The following is a 17,985-nucleotide window of genomic DNA, read 5'->3' on the forward strand; positions in this document are numbered from 1 at the left end:
GCCTTCAACGTATGAAGTGGGAGATACGAACGGTCAGTCCATAATGAAAGGAAAATGGTCTTCTCTCTATTTTAGCATCCCCTTCTCAATAACATTCCAGAATAATTCTGCATGAGGATGTGGATCTCAGCTCAAGTCAAAATCTTGTTTAGAATTTCCTTTATTGGCCTCAGCCTAGCACAAAAGCAACTTAGTATAAATTAATAATCATTTGTGTGTGTGTGTGAAGTGCAGGGGCAGGGTTGACTTTCTTTGTGCCAGAGACCACTTGGGTCAGGAACAGTCAGGAGACCGGGAATATTACACACATTCTCCATTCTCTTCTCTGTTTGTAGTTCCAATTCCCCAAAATATTTGACCTTATTTTCCCACACAAATCTTTCTTACTCCAAATATCCATATGACATTTATAAATCTCTGAGTTTCCTATGAATCAGTAATGGGAACTGAGGCCACCTCAGAGAACCCACAGAGACGTGAGACCTGTGGGGAGGATGTGCTCTCCTTAACTCTGAGGACAAAAGAGGAAGAATTGGGCCCATCACTTATGGCTTCAAGGAAGAAGCCTTTGGCCAAACCTGACCTGCTGTGGGAAAAGGAAGGCACAGGGAAGGTGTGGGTCCGGTAGTCTCACCAAAAATATCTTTGCTGCAAGGGGATTCACCTCAGGAATAATTGGATAAGACAGTTTTACCATAAAAGATAAAATAAAGAAAATAAAAGAGGAACATTGAAATGGACATCATGAAACATTAACAACAAAATTTTGAAAGATTCGATTGCAAAAAATAAGAATGCAAAAAATACTTAGATGCACTTAAAATGTGTGTAGATACATGGTTATAGTTGTATTTGGGTGTATCTTAGAGAAAGCAATGATACTTTCTTTCTCAAGGTCGATCACTAAACGTTCAGTATCTAATGTCAGACATACATTCTTTACAATATAAAAAAAGTCTGCTCTAAGCCTCTGCAGATTCCCCTGGGAGTAAAATGAACAGAGGAGGGACTCTGCTATTTCTTATCAATATGTGTAATGTATATCACTGGTGATACATATCCAGACTATACTGAAATGTCCCATCAAATGCCCAGTCCTTATATTTCACCAAATCATCTAAGCCAAATTCTGTGCCAAATACACAATTCTGTCTATTTCATGATCTTCACTGTCAAATGGCAAAAAAAATCACCATGTCCATCGACAGATAAATGGATAAAGAAGATGTGGCACATATATACAATGGAATATTACTCAGCCATAAAAAGAAATGAAATTGAGTTATTTGTAGTGAGGTGGATGGACCTAGAGTCTGTCATACAAAGTGAAGTAAGTCAGAAAGAGAAAAACAAATACCGTACGCTAACACATATATATGGAATCTAAAAAAAAAAAAGGTTCTGAAGAACCTAGTGGCAGGACAGGAATAAAGATGCAGACATAGAGAATGGACTTGAGGACACGGGGAGGGCGAAGGTTAAGCTGGGACAAAGTGAGAGAGTGGCGTGGACTTATATGTACACTACCAAATCTAGAACAGATAGCTAGTGGGAAGTAGCTGCATAGCACAGGGAGATCAGCTCAGTGCTTTGTGACCACCTAGAGGGGTGGGATAGGGAGGGTGGGAGGGAGACACAAGAGGGAGGAGATATGGGGTATATGTATATGTATAGCTGATTCACTTTGTTATAAAGCAGAAACTAACACACCATTGTAAAGCAATTATACTCCAATAAAGATGTTAAGAAAAATAAAATAAAATAAATTTAAAACTTTTTAAAAAGAAATGTATACTCATCAAGAATTATACAACCATTTCTTTTTGGGGGGATAGGACCTGGATTCTTCTTTTGCCTCCAGCTTCTACTATTGCATGATAAATTTGGTAGAGACGGCAGGAGAGAACAAGCTGTTGTATCTAGATCAGCCAAAGAGCAAATGATTAATGCTCTCGAAGACTATTGTCAATTACTAGCTGCCTTTTATATATTTGTCATAGCTTGGTAAACTGTTGGTTTTGGTGGGTGGGAGAGATAACTGCTCACTGAAGGATGTGCAAAGATTGATATATTATCATTTTCTAGTGTAACGAATCCAAAACTGTGAATCAACAGTTATTTTACCTATTATGGCAAAACGGCCTTATGGCTAATTAGTTGTACAGCAACTCTGCTTGCAGCCAAGATTCTTATGAGCAAATACCTTGAACCAACAACTGGAATTCAATCATTTCCCCAAGCATCCATCCAGAGATCAAGTCTTATGAACCTGTGTTAGGTGTTGGGGACACAACAAAAGGCAGAGTTTGTCTTGAGTGCTTCCTGTCCACCTGCAGGACAGACAGGTAACTAAAACCTAGAAAGATGGGGGCCCCACTAACCAATGAGGAGCTGGTTTTATCTCCACTTTATAAATTTTGCTCGTATTTTATTTCCAAGCTTATATTATCCAGGAGCATTTTTTAAATAGAAATTTCATCTGTAATAAAGAAAAAAAACTTTTAAATAAGTTACTGGCATACATTATTCATAAGATATCCATAATGAATATAATGAATAAAAAATGAGTATAGTTAAAATTTATCTTAAATTTTATTTTCTGCTCTTTCTAATATTAACCAACCTTTGATTCCTCCAACTAGTGCCATAAAACAGAACAATAACCTATCTCTGCAGCTGGGGCAGTCACAATATAAAAAAAAAATTACTTTCCTGATACCTAAAGCTTATAACTTTGAATCCAAAAGTATTTTTAAAGTTCTCACTTTTAATGGCAGTCATTCTAGAATACATGACTGACTTCTGGACCACAGTTGAAATTGCACTGTCTGTGGTTTAGTCTCCTGGGAAACTCAAGTTCATCGTGGTACATGTGCTGTGAGCGTCTTCAGAACTGTCCAGATGTTCCAGGCACACGGCTGTCCAGGTAGCCCTGGAGATGTTCCTCCTCAAATGTGCCAGTCTCCTGGGTTAACTGGGTCAACCCTAATGTGAAACCTCAGTGTACATTTGACCTGAGTCTGAAATCAGGAGGTGACTGTCCCTGTTGATTATGGGATAACGTGTGACAGTTCACTTGGCCTTTATTCCTGGATCGTCAAAGGCCTTCCCCATTTGTCTTTATCTCCCAAATATGTTGCAGATAGTCAAAATCCATAGAGATATGACCAATAGGTTGGAAAAGTGCTATATTTAGGAATTCTTGGGAATTGATTGCTGTTTTCACAGGTATAATATTTTATCTCTAGAAGTATATATATATATATATATATACACTCTGCCTATATATAGATATATAAGTATAGATATAAATGTAGATATAGATATATAGTTATATACACTTGGAAATTTATACATAAATATGCAGGTATTCATGCATAAATACTACATGCATATACATATGCAATTTAGGTAATTATATATTTTAATTATAAAAGTCTTTATTTTAAAAAAATCAGAAAGTAGAAATAAAAATTCCTCAGTGTAGTGACTTAACCTAGATGGTAATTTATTTTGTTTGTATTTATTTCTAGGTATTTTTCTTGATGCATAGATTTCAATTTTTTCTTACATTTCTGTACTCATGACTATAAGAATGTGATATCTCTCTGTTTGCTTAGCTTTATTTCATAAACTGTGTGTTTATTTTACTGCAAAATGTGTGACTGTACCGGGCATCATATGCCCAGCTTGCTGGGTCATACACCCAGGGTGGCCGTTTAACCTGAGATTATACACAATGTTCTAGTGAAGAAGGGTTTTGTCTTTAAGGTCTTTCTCTAACTCAACTGATTTCCCAAAACAGATTTCTGAAAGTCAATCAATGTGTAAGAATGTTACTTCCATATGCCTTTTATTTTTCAACATCTGAGAGATATATATGTATTATGTATGTGTGTGTTTATGTTGGCATCAACGTACTATGTTAGTGGTCTGACCTGATTGCTTCTTATATTAGTATTTGTACCCATTTTTTGAAATCTGTATTCAAGCATGACTTTTTTTTTTACTTTATAGAAATGAAAAACGTGACAATGAAAGTATTTTTAGTAAGTGTGAAAGGAGTAAAATCTTCTTGCCTACATCTGGAAGCCACTCTAAATATTTCTGATGCTCTGTGATGTGTTGCTTGCTATAACCTAAGAAAAATGGTGCTTCTCTCTGAACCAGATCCTTTAGGAGATGAAAGTAACATGTGGTTTCAGTAAGACATCAGGGAATAAATTTATTGACGTACTTGAGTCCTTTTGATGACTTATCTCCCTAATTATTTAAGTTGGATAACTTGAGTTTCAATTTGGTTTGACAGTTGGTTTGTAATGTAGAATTTTCAAGACGAGCAGTGTGTGAATAAGCATGTTATATTTGCATAGCCTGTTAACAAACCTAGATTCCATATTTGGCATTATGAAGAAAGAAGAATGCAAGTCATTTTAAAAAAATAGTTCCAGATGTTTGGTTGGAGGCTTGGTTTTATAATGTGTCTGTCCTTTTTATTTCCAGGCAATGGCTCAAGTCTGAAGACATTCAGAGAATCTCATTGCTTTTCTACAATAAAATACTAGAAAAAGAAGTAAGCTATTTTTTTCTTCAAAATCAATCATTTTTCCAAAATATTAGTTTTTTAAAAATTCCATCATGATGAAATTGTATTCATATCATTTTACATGCAACATTTAAACTGCCTCTAACCATATCCAATTTCTTTCTAGCTTTTCCTGTGGTTCTTCCAGGCATATATTGTTTTACCACATTTCTGGTTACCAGGTTTCTGTCTTTGGCTAGTCACCTCTTTCAACACTCCTGTTAGTAAATGGTATCTGTGTGATGTGGAGCTAAGGGAAAGGAAAGAAGTTAATATCTTGCTTTCTCAGTGAGAAATTTTCTTAGAAAAGTTTTTAAAAGAAAGCAAAATCCTTTCTGACAAATTTACAGTGTCTTTACACAAATTATTTTAACTTTTTGATAAAAATATGAGATTTACATTCAACCCCTGTTTGGGAGAATTAGACACTTTTAAGTTTTGTTGCATCTAAGTACTTTCACATTTTAACTCCCAAAGTAGAGCTATTTCAGGCACGAATAAATAACCAGACATTTAATTTGTACATGTCAAGCTTAACCAGGATTTGCTAAGGTGAATTAAGTAATTATTGCAGAAAGGACAACTGTTCTAGGTTGGCCTTATTCATTTGCCTTTTTTTGTGTGTTGGTCTAGAAAAAGAGCAGGTTAGAGGTAATTTGCACCATCTAACCATATAATTATAGTCTTAGTTTGAACAGAAGCTACTATGTTAATGGCAACAGTCACAGCACTGGTATTAAAACTCTGTTGAGAAAATTCAGTTCATTGTTTTATGGATATTGAATGGACATAGAAAATATCAAAATTCTTTCCAAAGCTCATCAAGGTTGGATTTTACAATTACACCAAAGCTTTCTTTTGTACTAGTTGGTGATCAAGAAGGTCAACTTTCTGCTTCTGAGTCAGGGACTTTTACTGCAGAGAGTTTACCAAATCGATGTTTGATACAATTTATTATTATTATTATTATTGAACAATTTAGACACTAATGACTACTTACTGTTTAAATGTTAAATTATTTCCTTCCTGATAGAAGTCCTTTTCCTTGATTAATACCACAAGGAAATTCCAAGTCATGTCTCTGCAAAAAGCATAGAAAATAAGGACATAACTGAGTGCATAAAATATAATCACATTTCAGCAATTACGCTAGCAGGGCTTCTTCATCAGCATTGTAAATTATCCTGGCTATGAAGTCACAAAAGTCACCAAAGAAATATTCTAGTAAACAGAAAATGATCATTATTAAAACATGTAGCTTTTGCTGACATTCCCCATGTGTACATATCTACAGAGGCCGACTTTGAGGCAGACTTTAGACAGCATTGAGATTTAAGCTCACTTTTTGTCCTCCTATTCCCAACCTGCTCTTCAGGCCAGCAGGAGGGGTAAAAGGCAGCAAGACACAGAGGAAGAGAAGCCAGACCACCCAGAGGTCCGTCATCTGCACCAAAATCCCAGAGGCTAAACCCAAGAAATACATACCTAACTTCCCATAACTTGGGACACAGTTTGTGCAGATACACTAATGCAACCTGCCAGCACTGTCAGGAGGCTTCAATAGCATTGCCACAAAAACTTTATTTCCTTTAATTTTATCATGGAACCCTTGTCCGAGAGGCAATAGTGCCTCGTGGTTGGAAGCCTGGGTTCGGGAGCCAGTCCAGTGGGGTGAAGATTCTGGTTGCACTATGTGCTGTGTGTTTCTAAGAATGTTAATCAGTTGTTCTGGTCCAAAGTTTTTTCATACAAAACTAGAGACAGCCATAGCTCCTGCCTCATACAGTTGTTGTGAGGATTAAATGAGTTAGTCTGCAGAAAGCCTTGAGAGTGCCCGGCACACCATCACCAGAGTCAAGGGGACATGTGGCAGACCGTTATCATCATGAGTGCAGCGTTGACTGGCTTTTCGTGCGTAAGCCAAGGAGGGCAGCCCCAGGCGGGCAGCCACACTGGTCAGTTTATGATCCTGGATGTTATGGAAAGCCATATGAAACTGCTGATTATGCTGGGCAAGTAGAAAGAGTCCAACAGCCAGATCCAGACAGGCAAACAGATGCTCCAACAGAGCCTGCTCGTCTTCTGTCTTATAATTTCACTCACCACCTCTCAATGATAAAATAAAATGTTAAAACAAATAAATAAAATGAGACCATTGCATTTCCTCAGTACTCTTCAAAAGCAAAACATGGCTATGTGAAAAGTCAGCTGCTTTCCACAAGCAATCTCGGACCTCAGACCCACAAGGGAAGCAGGACACCTGCACACTGAATTGGTCCATTCAGTTCACTCCCTCGTCTTTCTGGCCAGGCGCTCTGTGTCTCCTTGCTGGAGGGATGCGATTGCCTCTACGTGGGTTTCTGAACAGGTCGACTCGCAAAAGTCATGGTCTTTGAAGTCACCCTTTCACAGCTCATTTGGAGGGAGGAAGCTTTCGTTGCCAGAGGTGAACAGCCATTGTCCTTAGGTTGTTTTTTTCCACAGTCCGCAGGTGACGAGTGTGATGTATGAACCAGGTGCAGTTAGATGTACCTGCTGGATGACTGTTTCAGCCCTTCTCTCAGACAGTTTGTCATTCCTGGTTTCTTTTCTCCCCTCAGTACCGAGCCACTGCTCTGCCAGCCTTCAAGTACTATGTGACCTGCGCCTGCCTCATATTCTTCTGCATCTTCATCGTGCAGATCCTGGTCTTGCCCAAGTAAGTACCTACGGTTCTACTTTGTGATTCTCACTGGCTGTGTATTTCTGCTGGACTCAGTCATACTAAGGGTTACGAGGGGATGCACAGTTTCCAACGGAGTGCTTATGTAACATGGGCGGACGGCAGGCAGGGTGGGGAGAGGACGGCGGGCAGGGGAGGTGATTTCAGGCTCTGTGAAGCTAAGTGGCCCCCGTGTCTTACTCAGTTTTAGTAATTTTGAATTTTCAAAGTGGACATGTTGATTGACCTTCTAGGGATTTTTAAAAAAATTAATTTAACCATTTTACTTTGATTTCCATATTATTCTGATGCTCATGTCTAGGAAATATAACCCAATAAGTTGACCCAGAAAGAGCAAAATCACCAGATGCTGTTTCAAATAAACAAACAACATTATTATGTATTGAAAAGACAAAACCTGCTCTGGGCTTACTTTGCCCACCCCTCCATTCTGATTTCATGTTCTTCTCCCTGAAGCCCACCCTCTCTGCCATCTCTGAGTGTTATGAGTCACTGTCCAGCTTGCCCCTCCCAGAGGAGACCTGGGTACAGAGAACTGGGTAACCAGATTTCACACTTTCACATTTTTCCTCCTACTGGTGAAAACCCAATCACTCCATGATTCCTAGGTAGATGTTCTCTTATACCTTATTAAGGAGTGGAATGTAAGTCAACTGTCTTTTTTTAAATAAACTGTTTTTTTTCTCATCATACAATCTAAAAGAAAATACTTGTCCTTCTTTTAATAATTGGGGATAAGAAAGAAATTTAAGAAAAATTTTCTTTCCACTCATCATCACCTCTTTTGTGAAGGCCACAGCGACCATTTTCAATCTAGTTGGAGTTAGTTGTATGATTGCATTTAACTTCAGCGGTGCAGCCAGCATTTGTGGGCAACCTGAATTGCTGAGGCTGGGTTACAATTTGTCTCATGAAGATGCTGAGCAAACTAGAAAGAAATGGTCTGCCTTTCCCTCCATACCCCAAAGGATGTTCTTCTGGACAACTAGCCAATACCAAGGCATTTAAAGATTAATAACAAGTGATCATCTTATTCGTACATGTACAATCCCAAAGCTATCTGCCCCCTTTTAGAAGACCTTCCCACTGGCCACCCCCTTCCTCCCCTTTCCCCTCATAAATGAGCATTGAAATACATTTGCCAGATGAGTTCTTCCTCTAGACTTACACAGTCTTCAGTGAAATTTGCCAAGGTCAACCTGTCAGTTTTCCAATGAAAAAAAAATGTTAACAATTAAGCTTCTTCTAAGTTCCAGGCCTCTGCCACATGGTGCAGGAGAGAAACAGCTGTTCCTGTACAGACAAGGCTTATTGAATAGTAAAGCCAAAGGGCATGTAAAAAGTGATGTAGTTGAAACAAGTGTTACCAAGGGGAATGAGCCCTTATTTATACTCTAAAGTAGAGACATTCATTCATTTTTCTACATCTTCCTATTGGATGAGTATTTTCATATTTTCTGCATCACAATTAAGACAGGGTTTATCACCTACTGTTTGGGAGGGGAGAAAGTGACCAGAGCATTATAAAAGACGATGCCAAAGAAGACAAAAGGACTTCTGGGGACCAGGAAAAACATTCCATGGAGTTATACTTTAAAAAGAAATCAAACTGGTGTCTTTTCTGTCTTCGTTTTTATTTTTTTGTCTCTTTTCTGTTGTGTTGTTTTATGAGAACCCATCGCAGTTCGTTCCCTCAGGCATCATTACCAATTATTGTGTTTCTCTTGAGCAACAAGTTGGATTTTGAGCATGAGGGTTGTGAAATAGGTACGGGTCACATTTCCCTCTCTGTGCTGGCAGTTAGAAGGCGCAGAGTAAGGTCTGCAGACGCCTTTCATGGAGACTTTAGACCTGCACTTTCTATACCGGCCTCACAGTATAGTATAGTATCGTATAGTATAGTATAGTATAGTACAGTATAGTATAGTCTTTTTCCTCCATTTTTCTTTCATGTTAATGTCCTAATTTTTCTTTTTTTCTTTTTAAAAATTCTTACTCTGAAATATTTCAAAGATACAGAAAAGTACAGAGCATAATATAATAAATATGCATTTGCACACAATCCAGATTTCACAAATGTTGAGCCTGTGTCATACTGACTATATATAAGTTTCTGTGCTCTTGGAGACATTATTGGTTGGTATGCCTCCTGTAAACAGTATCTATTATTATGGGGTTTTTTGTTTATTCAATCTGATATCTTTTTGTATATTAATGTGACTTTATTCCATTTGTATTTTGATTCTTTTATTGATGCGTGTGGGCCCACTTCTACTCTCTTATTTTATATTTCATTTACTTTGCTTTTCTTTGGTTTTCCCCATGCCCCAAATCTCCCATCTTCTTAACCTCTAAAGGATTGATCACGTTTTCTTTATTCTTATTCTTCCTTTACTACATAGGGAGAGCAGAGGGGAGAGAAGGGGGAACCTATATATTTTCTTTCAATGATTACCATTGAAATTTTAACACATATTCTTAATTTAATAAATTATAAGTTAATCATTATGTCTCTTCTATGTAATTATTTCTTAGGATTTTAGTTCCAGATGGTAATTACAGTCAATATTTATTTAGACTTACTCACATTCTTTATCATTTTATTTGTTCATCAGTGCTTTGTAAAAATTATTTCTTCCTACAAGTTTATTCTCCTTCTTGCTGATGTGTATCATTTATTAGTTCTTTTAGTTAGTACCTGTGAGTCGCAATAGCTCCTTTTTTTGTTTGTATTAAAATATCTTTAGCTGCTTTATTTCAGTTTACCCTTGAATAATAGTTTGGGTGTAAAATTCTTATTTTCCCTTAGTATTTTGATGATATTATTACAATGAATTTCAGCTTCTGTTGTTGCTAAGGAAATGTCTTCTTTCAATCCCATTATGTTCCTTTGTAAGTAATTGGTCTTTCCTATTTGTATGCTTTTCAGCTTTTTTTTGCAGGGGGCAGGATTTTTACTATATTGTTTCTAGATATGCACTTCTTCTTATTTCCCTGTGTGACTAGTTGTGATTTTTGTTCAGTCTGAGGATTCTTGTCTTTGCTTAGTTCTTAGCAATTGACTGCCTGTTTCACCTCACATATTGCTTCTCTCTTTTTCTCTGTCCTTTCCTCCTAGAACTCTTATCAATTGTACATTGTGCTGTTCATTCTGTGCTCCAGGTCCTGTAACTTTTCCTCAAGGTTTCCACCTCTTTAGTTCTTTGTGCTGCATTCTGGTGAATTCCTCATCCACAATGAGTTTATAATTTCAAAGATCACTTTTTCATATCTAAGAAGTCTACTTTTTATCTGAGCTTTTCTTATAATTCTCTATTTTGCCTATGCTTTTTATTTTTTTCCATTTATTTTCAGATTTTAAACAAGTTGTATGAAAATATCATTTGTTTCCTTCTGTTATTTATGGTTCATAAGTGCATGAATTCTGTTATTTACTCTCACTATTGTTTCTTCTGTGGTCATGTGTATCCTTGTGTTATCTGTAATTTCAACTGTGAGTTCATCAAAGCCAGGGTTTAGGTCCATGGTGATCTCATGTGTTCTGAGTTCTGAAGACATCACTATGATATAGTTTTCACTGTATCCCTGCCAGGACCTCTGGGGTTCACCAGTTCAAGCCACAGTATTTTAAAAAAATACTTAGGCCATGTGAGTTTGATTAGCCCCTTAACATGGATCAGGATTGGGGATCTCAGTTGTCAAAGATTATTCCTTTTCCACTTATGACCCTACATAGGTACTTGGCATCCCTGAAAATTACCAGGCTGTTGGGCATAGTTTTTATGTTTCCTGATAGGACAGGCCTTTATGCCTTCTGACTTTATTCAAGAGCTCAGTTCTAGTTTTCCATTGAAAAAGTCCTGTGAGCATCACCAACCTTGTAGTGACATTGAATCTCACATTCACTCCATGGCATGTATCAGCCCCTGGTCCCTCCTGGGCCATTTAGCATCAGTGCCTCTTGGCATTCTACTTTGAATACCCTCTGTGTGTCTAGTGTGTTCTCTTCCTTGCTCTGAGGGCATCCATTTAAAAATAATAATTGTTATATTTTATGAAGCATATTTATTGAGATAATGGTGCTTCTCACTTTTTCTAATATGCCCTAGCTTGTTTTTAAATATGCTGAATTACAGTTTTACTTTGTTTGTTCTTTTGGTAAACTGCTTCATGTTTTGAGGGGGTGGGGAAAGAGAGAAATGATTAAATGAGTGAGTAAATGAATAAATAGTGAGTGAATGAATAACTAAGTAGGAACTTAGAACCTTGAAAGGACCAGAAAGGGGAAGTGTTTCCCTGAAAGGGGGCCTTACATCATCCCTTTTGGGCCCATAATTTTCAAATCTGGTTCTAGTTTCAGGATTTGAGATGTAATTAAATTATTAGTTGGACCCTCTTTTTGGAGTTGTTCTCTCACTTCTGTCAGCTTTGTACTATAACTTTATCAGAAATGTGAGCTACCTTCAAAGACCAGAAATGAGCGAGCATGAATTTTTACATTTTTTAGTAGTTTCATTCATATTGTCTGCCAAACTAAATAGATTATGTTAAACCATTCATGGCAGTTATTAAAATAAGAATAATTTTTTCTAATAAAGTTCAGTGAGATATCATATGTTTCATTACCCAAGCAAAATTAAGAATAATAACATTTTCCTTAAGGAAAATTAATAGCAAATTACAATATTAAATGTCTTAGAACTATTATTTCCACTGAGATTCTTTAATATACATTCTATTACTCATGTTAATAATCAATGCTCATTAATGATTTAATAATAATTTCAAAAGAGTTGCTTTTATTTTGTTATCTTCAAAAAGGGAAAAAAAATAGGAGAAAGTTTAATGGTAGAATCGTTCATGTCCATAGAAAGAAGGCTTGGTTTTCTAAACAGAAATGATGGAGAACAACTTTTTGTGAAGGCAGTTTGCTTTGGTGGGCAACCAAATTGGTTGGACCCCATATTGGATACCATGAAGGTAATTTGCTCCCTGCATACCTGATGCAGTGGATGTGAATCTTTGGGCAAAGCAAAAAATAAAGAAGGAAGAGAAGAGAAGGGAAGTGAAGGGAAGCAAAATATGAAGCAAGATAATTCTCACTGTCCAAGATAAATGAACCAGGTACCTTTTACTGAGATGAACAATATTCAACTCTGGATTCAGGTCACCTGAAAGTAAGGAAATGCCTCACAATTAGTAACTTGAATATAAGTTAGAAGTTTTGTTCCTCCATAATCAAAAGCCCGAGGTCCCTCAGATTCCTTGGGAGTCCTGGGTCCCTCCAGAACACAGCTCTGCTTTCCCTAGAGTTTGGTCCTCCTCTTCATTTCTAAGATGGCAGCATTCACATTCTGAGCAACATGGAGGAACAGACCCAGAAGCAGAAGGCAAAAGCATTTATAACTGAGTCTCTGCGGACGCCTCCAAGAAACTACCTCAGGACACTTTGGTCTATAACTCAAGACTGAGATCTTAATCACATGTGCAAACCTAGCTGCAAGGGAGGCTGGAATGTGTAGCCTTTAGTCTGTGTAACAGGGTGCCCATCTGAAAATTCTATTATCAGGAAAAAATGGATTTCATGAAAACCAGTAATCTCTCCAGGAATGAAAGGTAATTTTAGTTGTGGTTACCTATATGTCACTGATACAGTAAGATTTGAAGGACAATAACAATAAAAAGGGATCTGAATGTGTTTTTACTCAATGAAACAGGCCATTATACTTTTACTTTGTATCTGGGCAATATTCTGAACATTTGTAATAAAAATAGAAATCCATAAGAGAAATTCATACATACATTCTGTCCATCATTTGTGGAATCACTCTACAGCTGTTTATCAAGCTACCATATACCAAGCGTAGTTCGAGATGCTGGGAAAGCAGCAGTAAGTAACCCCCCAAAAGTCCTTTCTCTCATACAGCTTACATTCTATTAGGAGGCACAACACTAATGTAATAAACAAATACATATTAATTCAGTTGTAATAAGCTTTAAGAAAAATGAAAAGAGTAGGCTACTATAGAGGAGGGAAGGTGGTAATTCAGATGAGGGCTGTCAGGGAAGACATCACTGATTGACTGATATTGAAGAGAAGTCTGAATGAACTGAAATGAGAATTACATGGATATCTGGCAGAAGAACATTCTAGATGATGGAAGTCACAGGTGTGTTCAAGGGCCAGCAAGGAGGCAGGATGGCAGGAGCAGAGTAAGCCCTGAGAGAGTATGGAGATGGGATCACAGGAGCAGTGAGATGGGCAGGTCATGGTGACCTTCACAGGCTACTGGAGAGCTTTGGATTGAATGCTGAGTGTGATGAGAAGCCCTGGAAAGTTCTCAGCTGAGGACATGCTGTTGCTGTGCTTGGGGTATTGTTCTTGCTGTTCCAGAAGAGGGAGAGGGTGGGAATAGGAAGACCAAGGAAGATGATGGTTTGCACTTGGGTGGCAGTGGAGGGGTAAAAAGTGATCAAATTCTGAGATGTGTTATGAAGAGCGATGAGGAAAGTCTTGCTATTAGACTGGAGATGAAGAATAAGAGAAAGCTACGTTCTGTGGAGTATTTTTTTGTTTGTTTTTCGTTTTTGGCCTGAGCAAATGGAAAAATTGGGCAGCCATTTACAGAGAGGGAGACTACAGGGGAAGGAACAATTCAGAGAGGAGCATGGAATGAAAGGCTCAGCTCTGAGCATCAAAGGCATGTGTGTGCATATTAAGTGTCCAGGTGGTGGGGCTTCACGGTGGGGAGGGGAGGGTGTATGTAAGCCAGCGGTTCATGGAAGGAGTCATGGCTGGAGTCATAATTTGGAAGAATCAGAGCATAGGTAGTACTTATATCCCTGGGAGGTGATGAGCTCACCTAAGGAGTAAGTGTAGAAAGAGAACACCGCGGACCTTTGGAAAATTCAGGTCTTCAGCCCTTATTGTTGGCATGAAGTGGAAGCTCTTAACTCTGCCAAATGTGACTCCTTTTCCCTTTCCAGCCTCACAGGACTTTCAAGTGGGTGGAACACCTCAAAGCTGCTAAGTCCTATTATCCGAGAAAGGCTGCAATAACTTGTAATGGTGATGAATATTTAAATGCCTTTTCTCCTTTTCATTCTTTGATTCTTTCTTTTAACAAAGAACCTTTCATTTTGAGGTTCTATCACCTATCACTTAAAGAGGGGGAGATTTTTATTATTTCATGCTAACGTATAGTTAAAGTTTTTTTTTTCCCCCCTTTGGTTCTTATTATCGTTGCTAAATACCATGTAACAGACGTGAACAGAGCTTTGATGAGAGAATCCAAATCATTCTCAGGGGGAGAAAGCTGAGGGCACAGAGGGAGAAGGGATATGAAAGTCATCACATTAAACAGAATTCCAGAGAAAGACACCATTATTTACCCATAGAAATGGTTTATAATTAATATAACTCTTACACTTTGGGGGAAGGATGTATCTCTCTGCTGCATTTTTCCTGTCAGCAAAAGTGCATCCGCATCTCCATCAGGACCACCTGTAAGCAATAAACTAACTGGCAAAAAACCAAAAGGAGCAAAGACCTTGTCTCAAATCAGCCTTTTCCATATACTGTGACAATACACTATATTAAAGTGTCCAAGTCAAAAATTATCACTAAGAAGTGTAATTTTTCTTGCCTCCTGACAGGGGAGAGTCAAGTTTGCTTTGCAGTGAGTATATAAATCAATTATGCCTGTTTGTTTTTTTTTTTTTTAAAAAAAGCTTTGCAACCAGAATGTTAATTAAAATTGATTGCATTACACAAACAACCAGATATTGTTCACTGTATCCATGCTTAATGAGCCTGAACACGCTTTTGATAGAACAAGCAAGATAAATGGTTATATTTAAGAGCTTTTGACCAACCATGAATTTGCCTTAGGGCAGTTCTTGTTCTCTGGGATGAAAGTTACATTCAGCCAGACAAGAGTGTCAATGTCTGGACTGGAACAGTGGATAGCCTACCCTGGTGGAGCAGGTCACCCAGAATGTGAGCTACTCTGGGTCTGGATCTCAGGTTGTGACATCACGTTCTGCATACAAGATCATATCAGCTACACAGAGAGATAGTTGTACTTCTTCCTCTCCAATCTAATGCCTTTTATTTCATTTTCCTGCCTAATTTCCCTGACTAGAACCTCCAGTATAACATTCCATAGAAGTAGCTGTGGCACACATATGATCTTGGGAGGAAAGCATCCAGTCTTTCATTGTTAAGTATGATGTTACCTGTGTGTTTTTCAAAGATGCCTTTTATCAAGATAAAGGAAATCCCTTTGATTATAGTCTGTTGAGTGTTTTTATAATAAAAGGGTGTTGGACTTTGTTATACTGAGCTATTGAGATGATCATGTAGGTTATCTTTCCTTTATTCTATTAATACTGTGTATCACATTAATTGATTTTCAAATATTAAACCAACCTTGCCTTTCTCAGATAAATCCCACCTGGTCATGGCATATAATCCTTTTTATATGTGACTAGATTCAGTTTGCTAATATTTTGACAAGGATTTTTGTATCTATATTCATAAGAGATATTGGTCTCTAGTTTCATTTTCTTGTGCTGTCCTCGTCTGGTATTAGTATCAAAGTGACACTGGCCTCATAGAACCACTTAGTAACTGTTCTGTCCCCTTTATTATCTGGAAGAGTTTGTGAAAAAGTGGTATTAATCCTTCCTTAAGTGTTTTGTTGAACTCACCAATGAAGCCATCTGTGCATGAGCTTTTCTTTGTGAGTAGTTTTTATTTTTGTTTTGTGTTTTAATTACTAATTCAGTTTCTTTAATTTTATAGGCCTATTCAGATTTTCTATTTCTTATTGATTCACGTTTGATAGTTTGTGTCATAACATACTTTTAAGAATACTCATTCCTGCTTTAATGAGCATTTGTCATCCATTCCACCAAAACACAGATAGTTCATCGTATCAGGACCACTGTTTTCCCTTATCTACCTCTCATCCCCCTTTAATGGATTCTGACATTTGAGAAGAAGCAAAGTAGGGGTCATCAGATACATTAAGGAAAATATATCACCAGATACTGTTCACTGTATCCAGTGGATTATTATAAACTGTGGGAGTCAAATTTTAACACCCTTATTGTTTTCTTGGGCTCTAATATAGCTGTTTGACCCAATTCCAGAATGTTCAGGATTTCTATCAAGCATCTTCATGGTGGAATAATTATTCCTAACAACAAACATTGAAATTCACTTTAGAAAACAAGAGCCTATGAAACTCACTATAGTACATGAATCTTTTATTTAAATTCTGATTCACAAAATAAGTCATGTGATTTGAACATAGATTAAACCATGATAATTGTCACTAAATCTGTTGAGATTTGAGTAATTAAAGGCCAGTATAATCCATTATCACATCCATTCATAAGGAAATTCAGCTATGGCATATCCTATGGAATATGTAGATATTGTCTCCATACTTCTAATTAAAACTGAATGGTTGGCTCTTTTTCAAAGGGAAAAGGAAGAAAGTTGAAGTAACTGATTTTAATTATTCCTAAGTTTCCATCTAACCACTAATGCTATCATAGTACCTAGAAAAAAACCTTGAGTTAATGGATTAGAGTCCTGTAAAGAGAATAGAAATGGCCTCAGGTATTTCACCATGGGAATTTAATAAAGTGAAGTGCTTACAGAATGAGGGGAAAGCTGAGAAACCAAACAGGAAGGCAACCAAGAGGTGAGCAAGGGAGGAATATGCTACCACCCTACGTTTGAAGGGACACAGGAGGGACATGGTATCACCAGAAATGCAGGATCCTGGACTTGCCTGCAGAGGCTAGAACCATGACCAGGCAGGATTTTTCCCCAACAGGGATCTGGAACCTCAGAGACAGCAGGAGTTGCAGCCCGTTCAGAGAATGACTGCTACATAGAGAGTGAGGAGAGATACCCATGCTTCCTCCTTCCCCCTTCCAGTCATTCCCCGCTACTTCCCATTGGCCAAACCTTGTTAGAACCAGTTGGCAAAGAGTCTGGAAAATGGAGTTTGTAGGAGATGGAATGGAAAAGTGTTTGAAAACAAACAGGAAATTACCAGCACACTTAGTGATGAATTTTCCCAAATTTGTTGAAATACATTAGCCTCCAAAGGCAAGAACCTCTGTGAACAGCAAGGGGAATAAATATAAATAACACTACATGTGGTGTATTATACTCAAACTGTTGAAGCCAAAGAAAAAAAGAAGGAAAAAAAAAACTGTAAATGAAGCCAGAGGAAAAAAGACATTTCATACAAGGCATCAGTGATGGAAATATTGGCTGACTTCTTATCAGAACCACTGATATAAGCATAGTCAATCCTGAATTAAATATTCAGTAAAAATATTCCTTTTTTTAAAAATGAGATGAAAGACATTTTGCAAATGAAAGAAAGCTAGAGGAATTCATCACCAGCAAACCTATAGTATAAGAAGTGCTAATGGAAGTTCTTCAAGCTGAACTGAGACGATACCAGAGGCAAACCTGAATCTACAGGAGGGCATGAAGAGCAGAACATGCTTAATATGTAAGAGTATAAAAGACTCTACCCTTATATTGTATTATTTTTTCTAAAAGACTGCTGATCATTTAATGCAAAAATAAGAACTACACTAAGAATTAAGATGCAGAGAAGAGCGGGATTATATTGTTGTCAGGACC

At 37.5% G+C, this 17,985-nt stretch overlaps 1 protein-coding gene across 2 annotated transcripts in view; it reads left to right on the plus strand.

Moving 5' to 3' along the window:
- Nucleotides 1-17,985, plus strand: part of ADCY2 (adenylate cyclase 2) — a 441,039-nt gene that overhangs the window by 325,436 nt on the left and 97,618 nt on the right. For both annotated transcript variants that reach the window (XM_081233724.1, XM_081233725.1), the window contains exons 13-14: nt 4,504-4,573; nt 7,186-7,283. In XM_081233724.1, coding sequence (XP_081089850.1) covers nt 4,504-4,573; nt 7,186-7,283 — 168 coding nt within the window. The remainder of the gene's footprint in view (nt 1-4,503; nt 4,574-7,185; nt 7,284-17,985) is intronic.

This window comes from Mesoplodon bidens (genome assembly GCF_964165515.1).
Source record: "Mesoplodon bidens genome assembly, chromosome: 4".
Lineage (NCBI taxonomy): Eukaryota > Metazoa > Chordata > Mammalia > Artiodactyla > Ziphiidae > Mesoplodon > Mesoplodon bidens.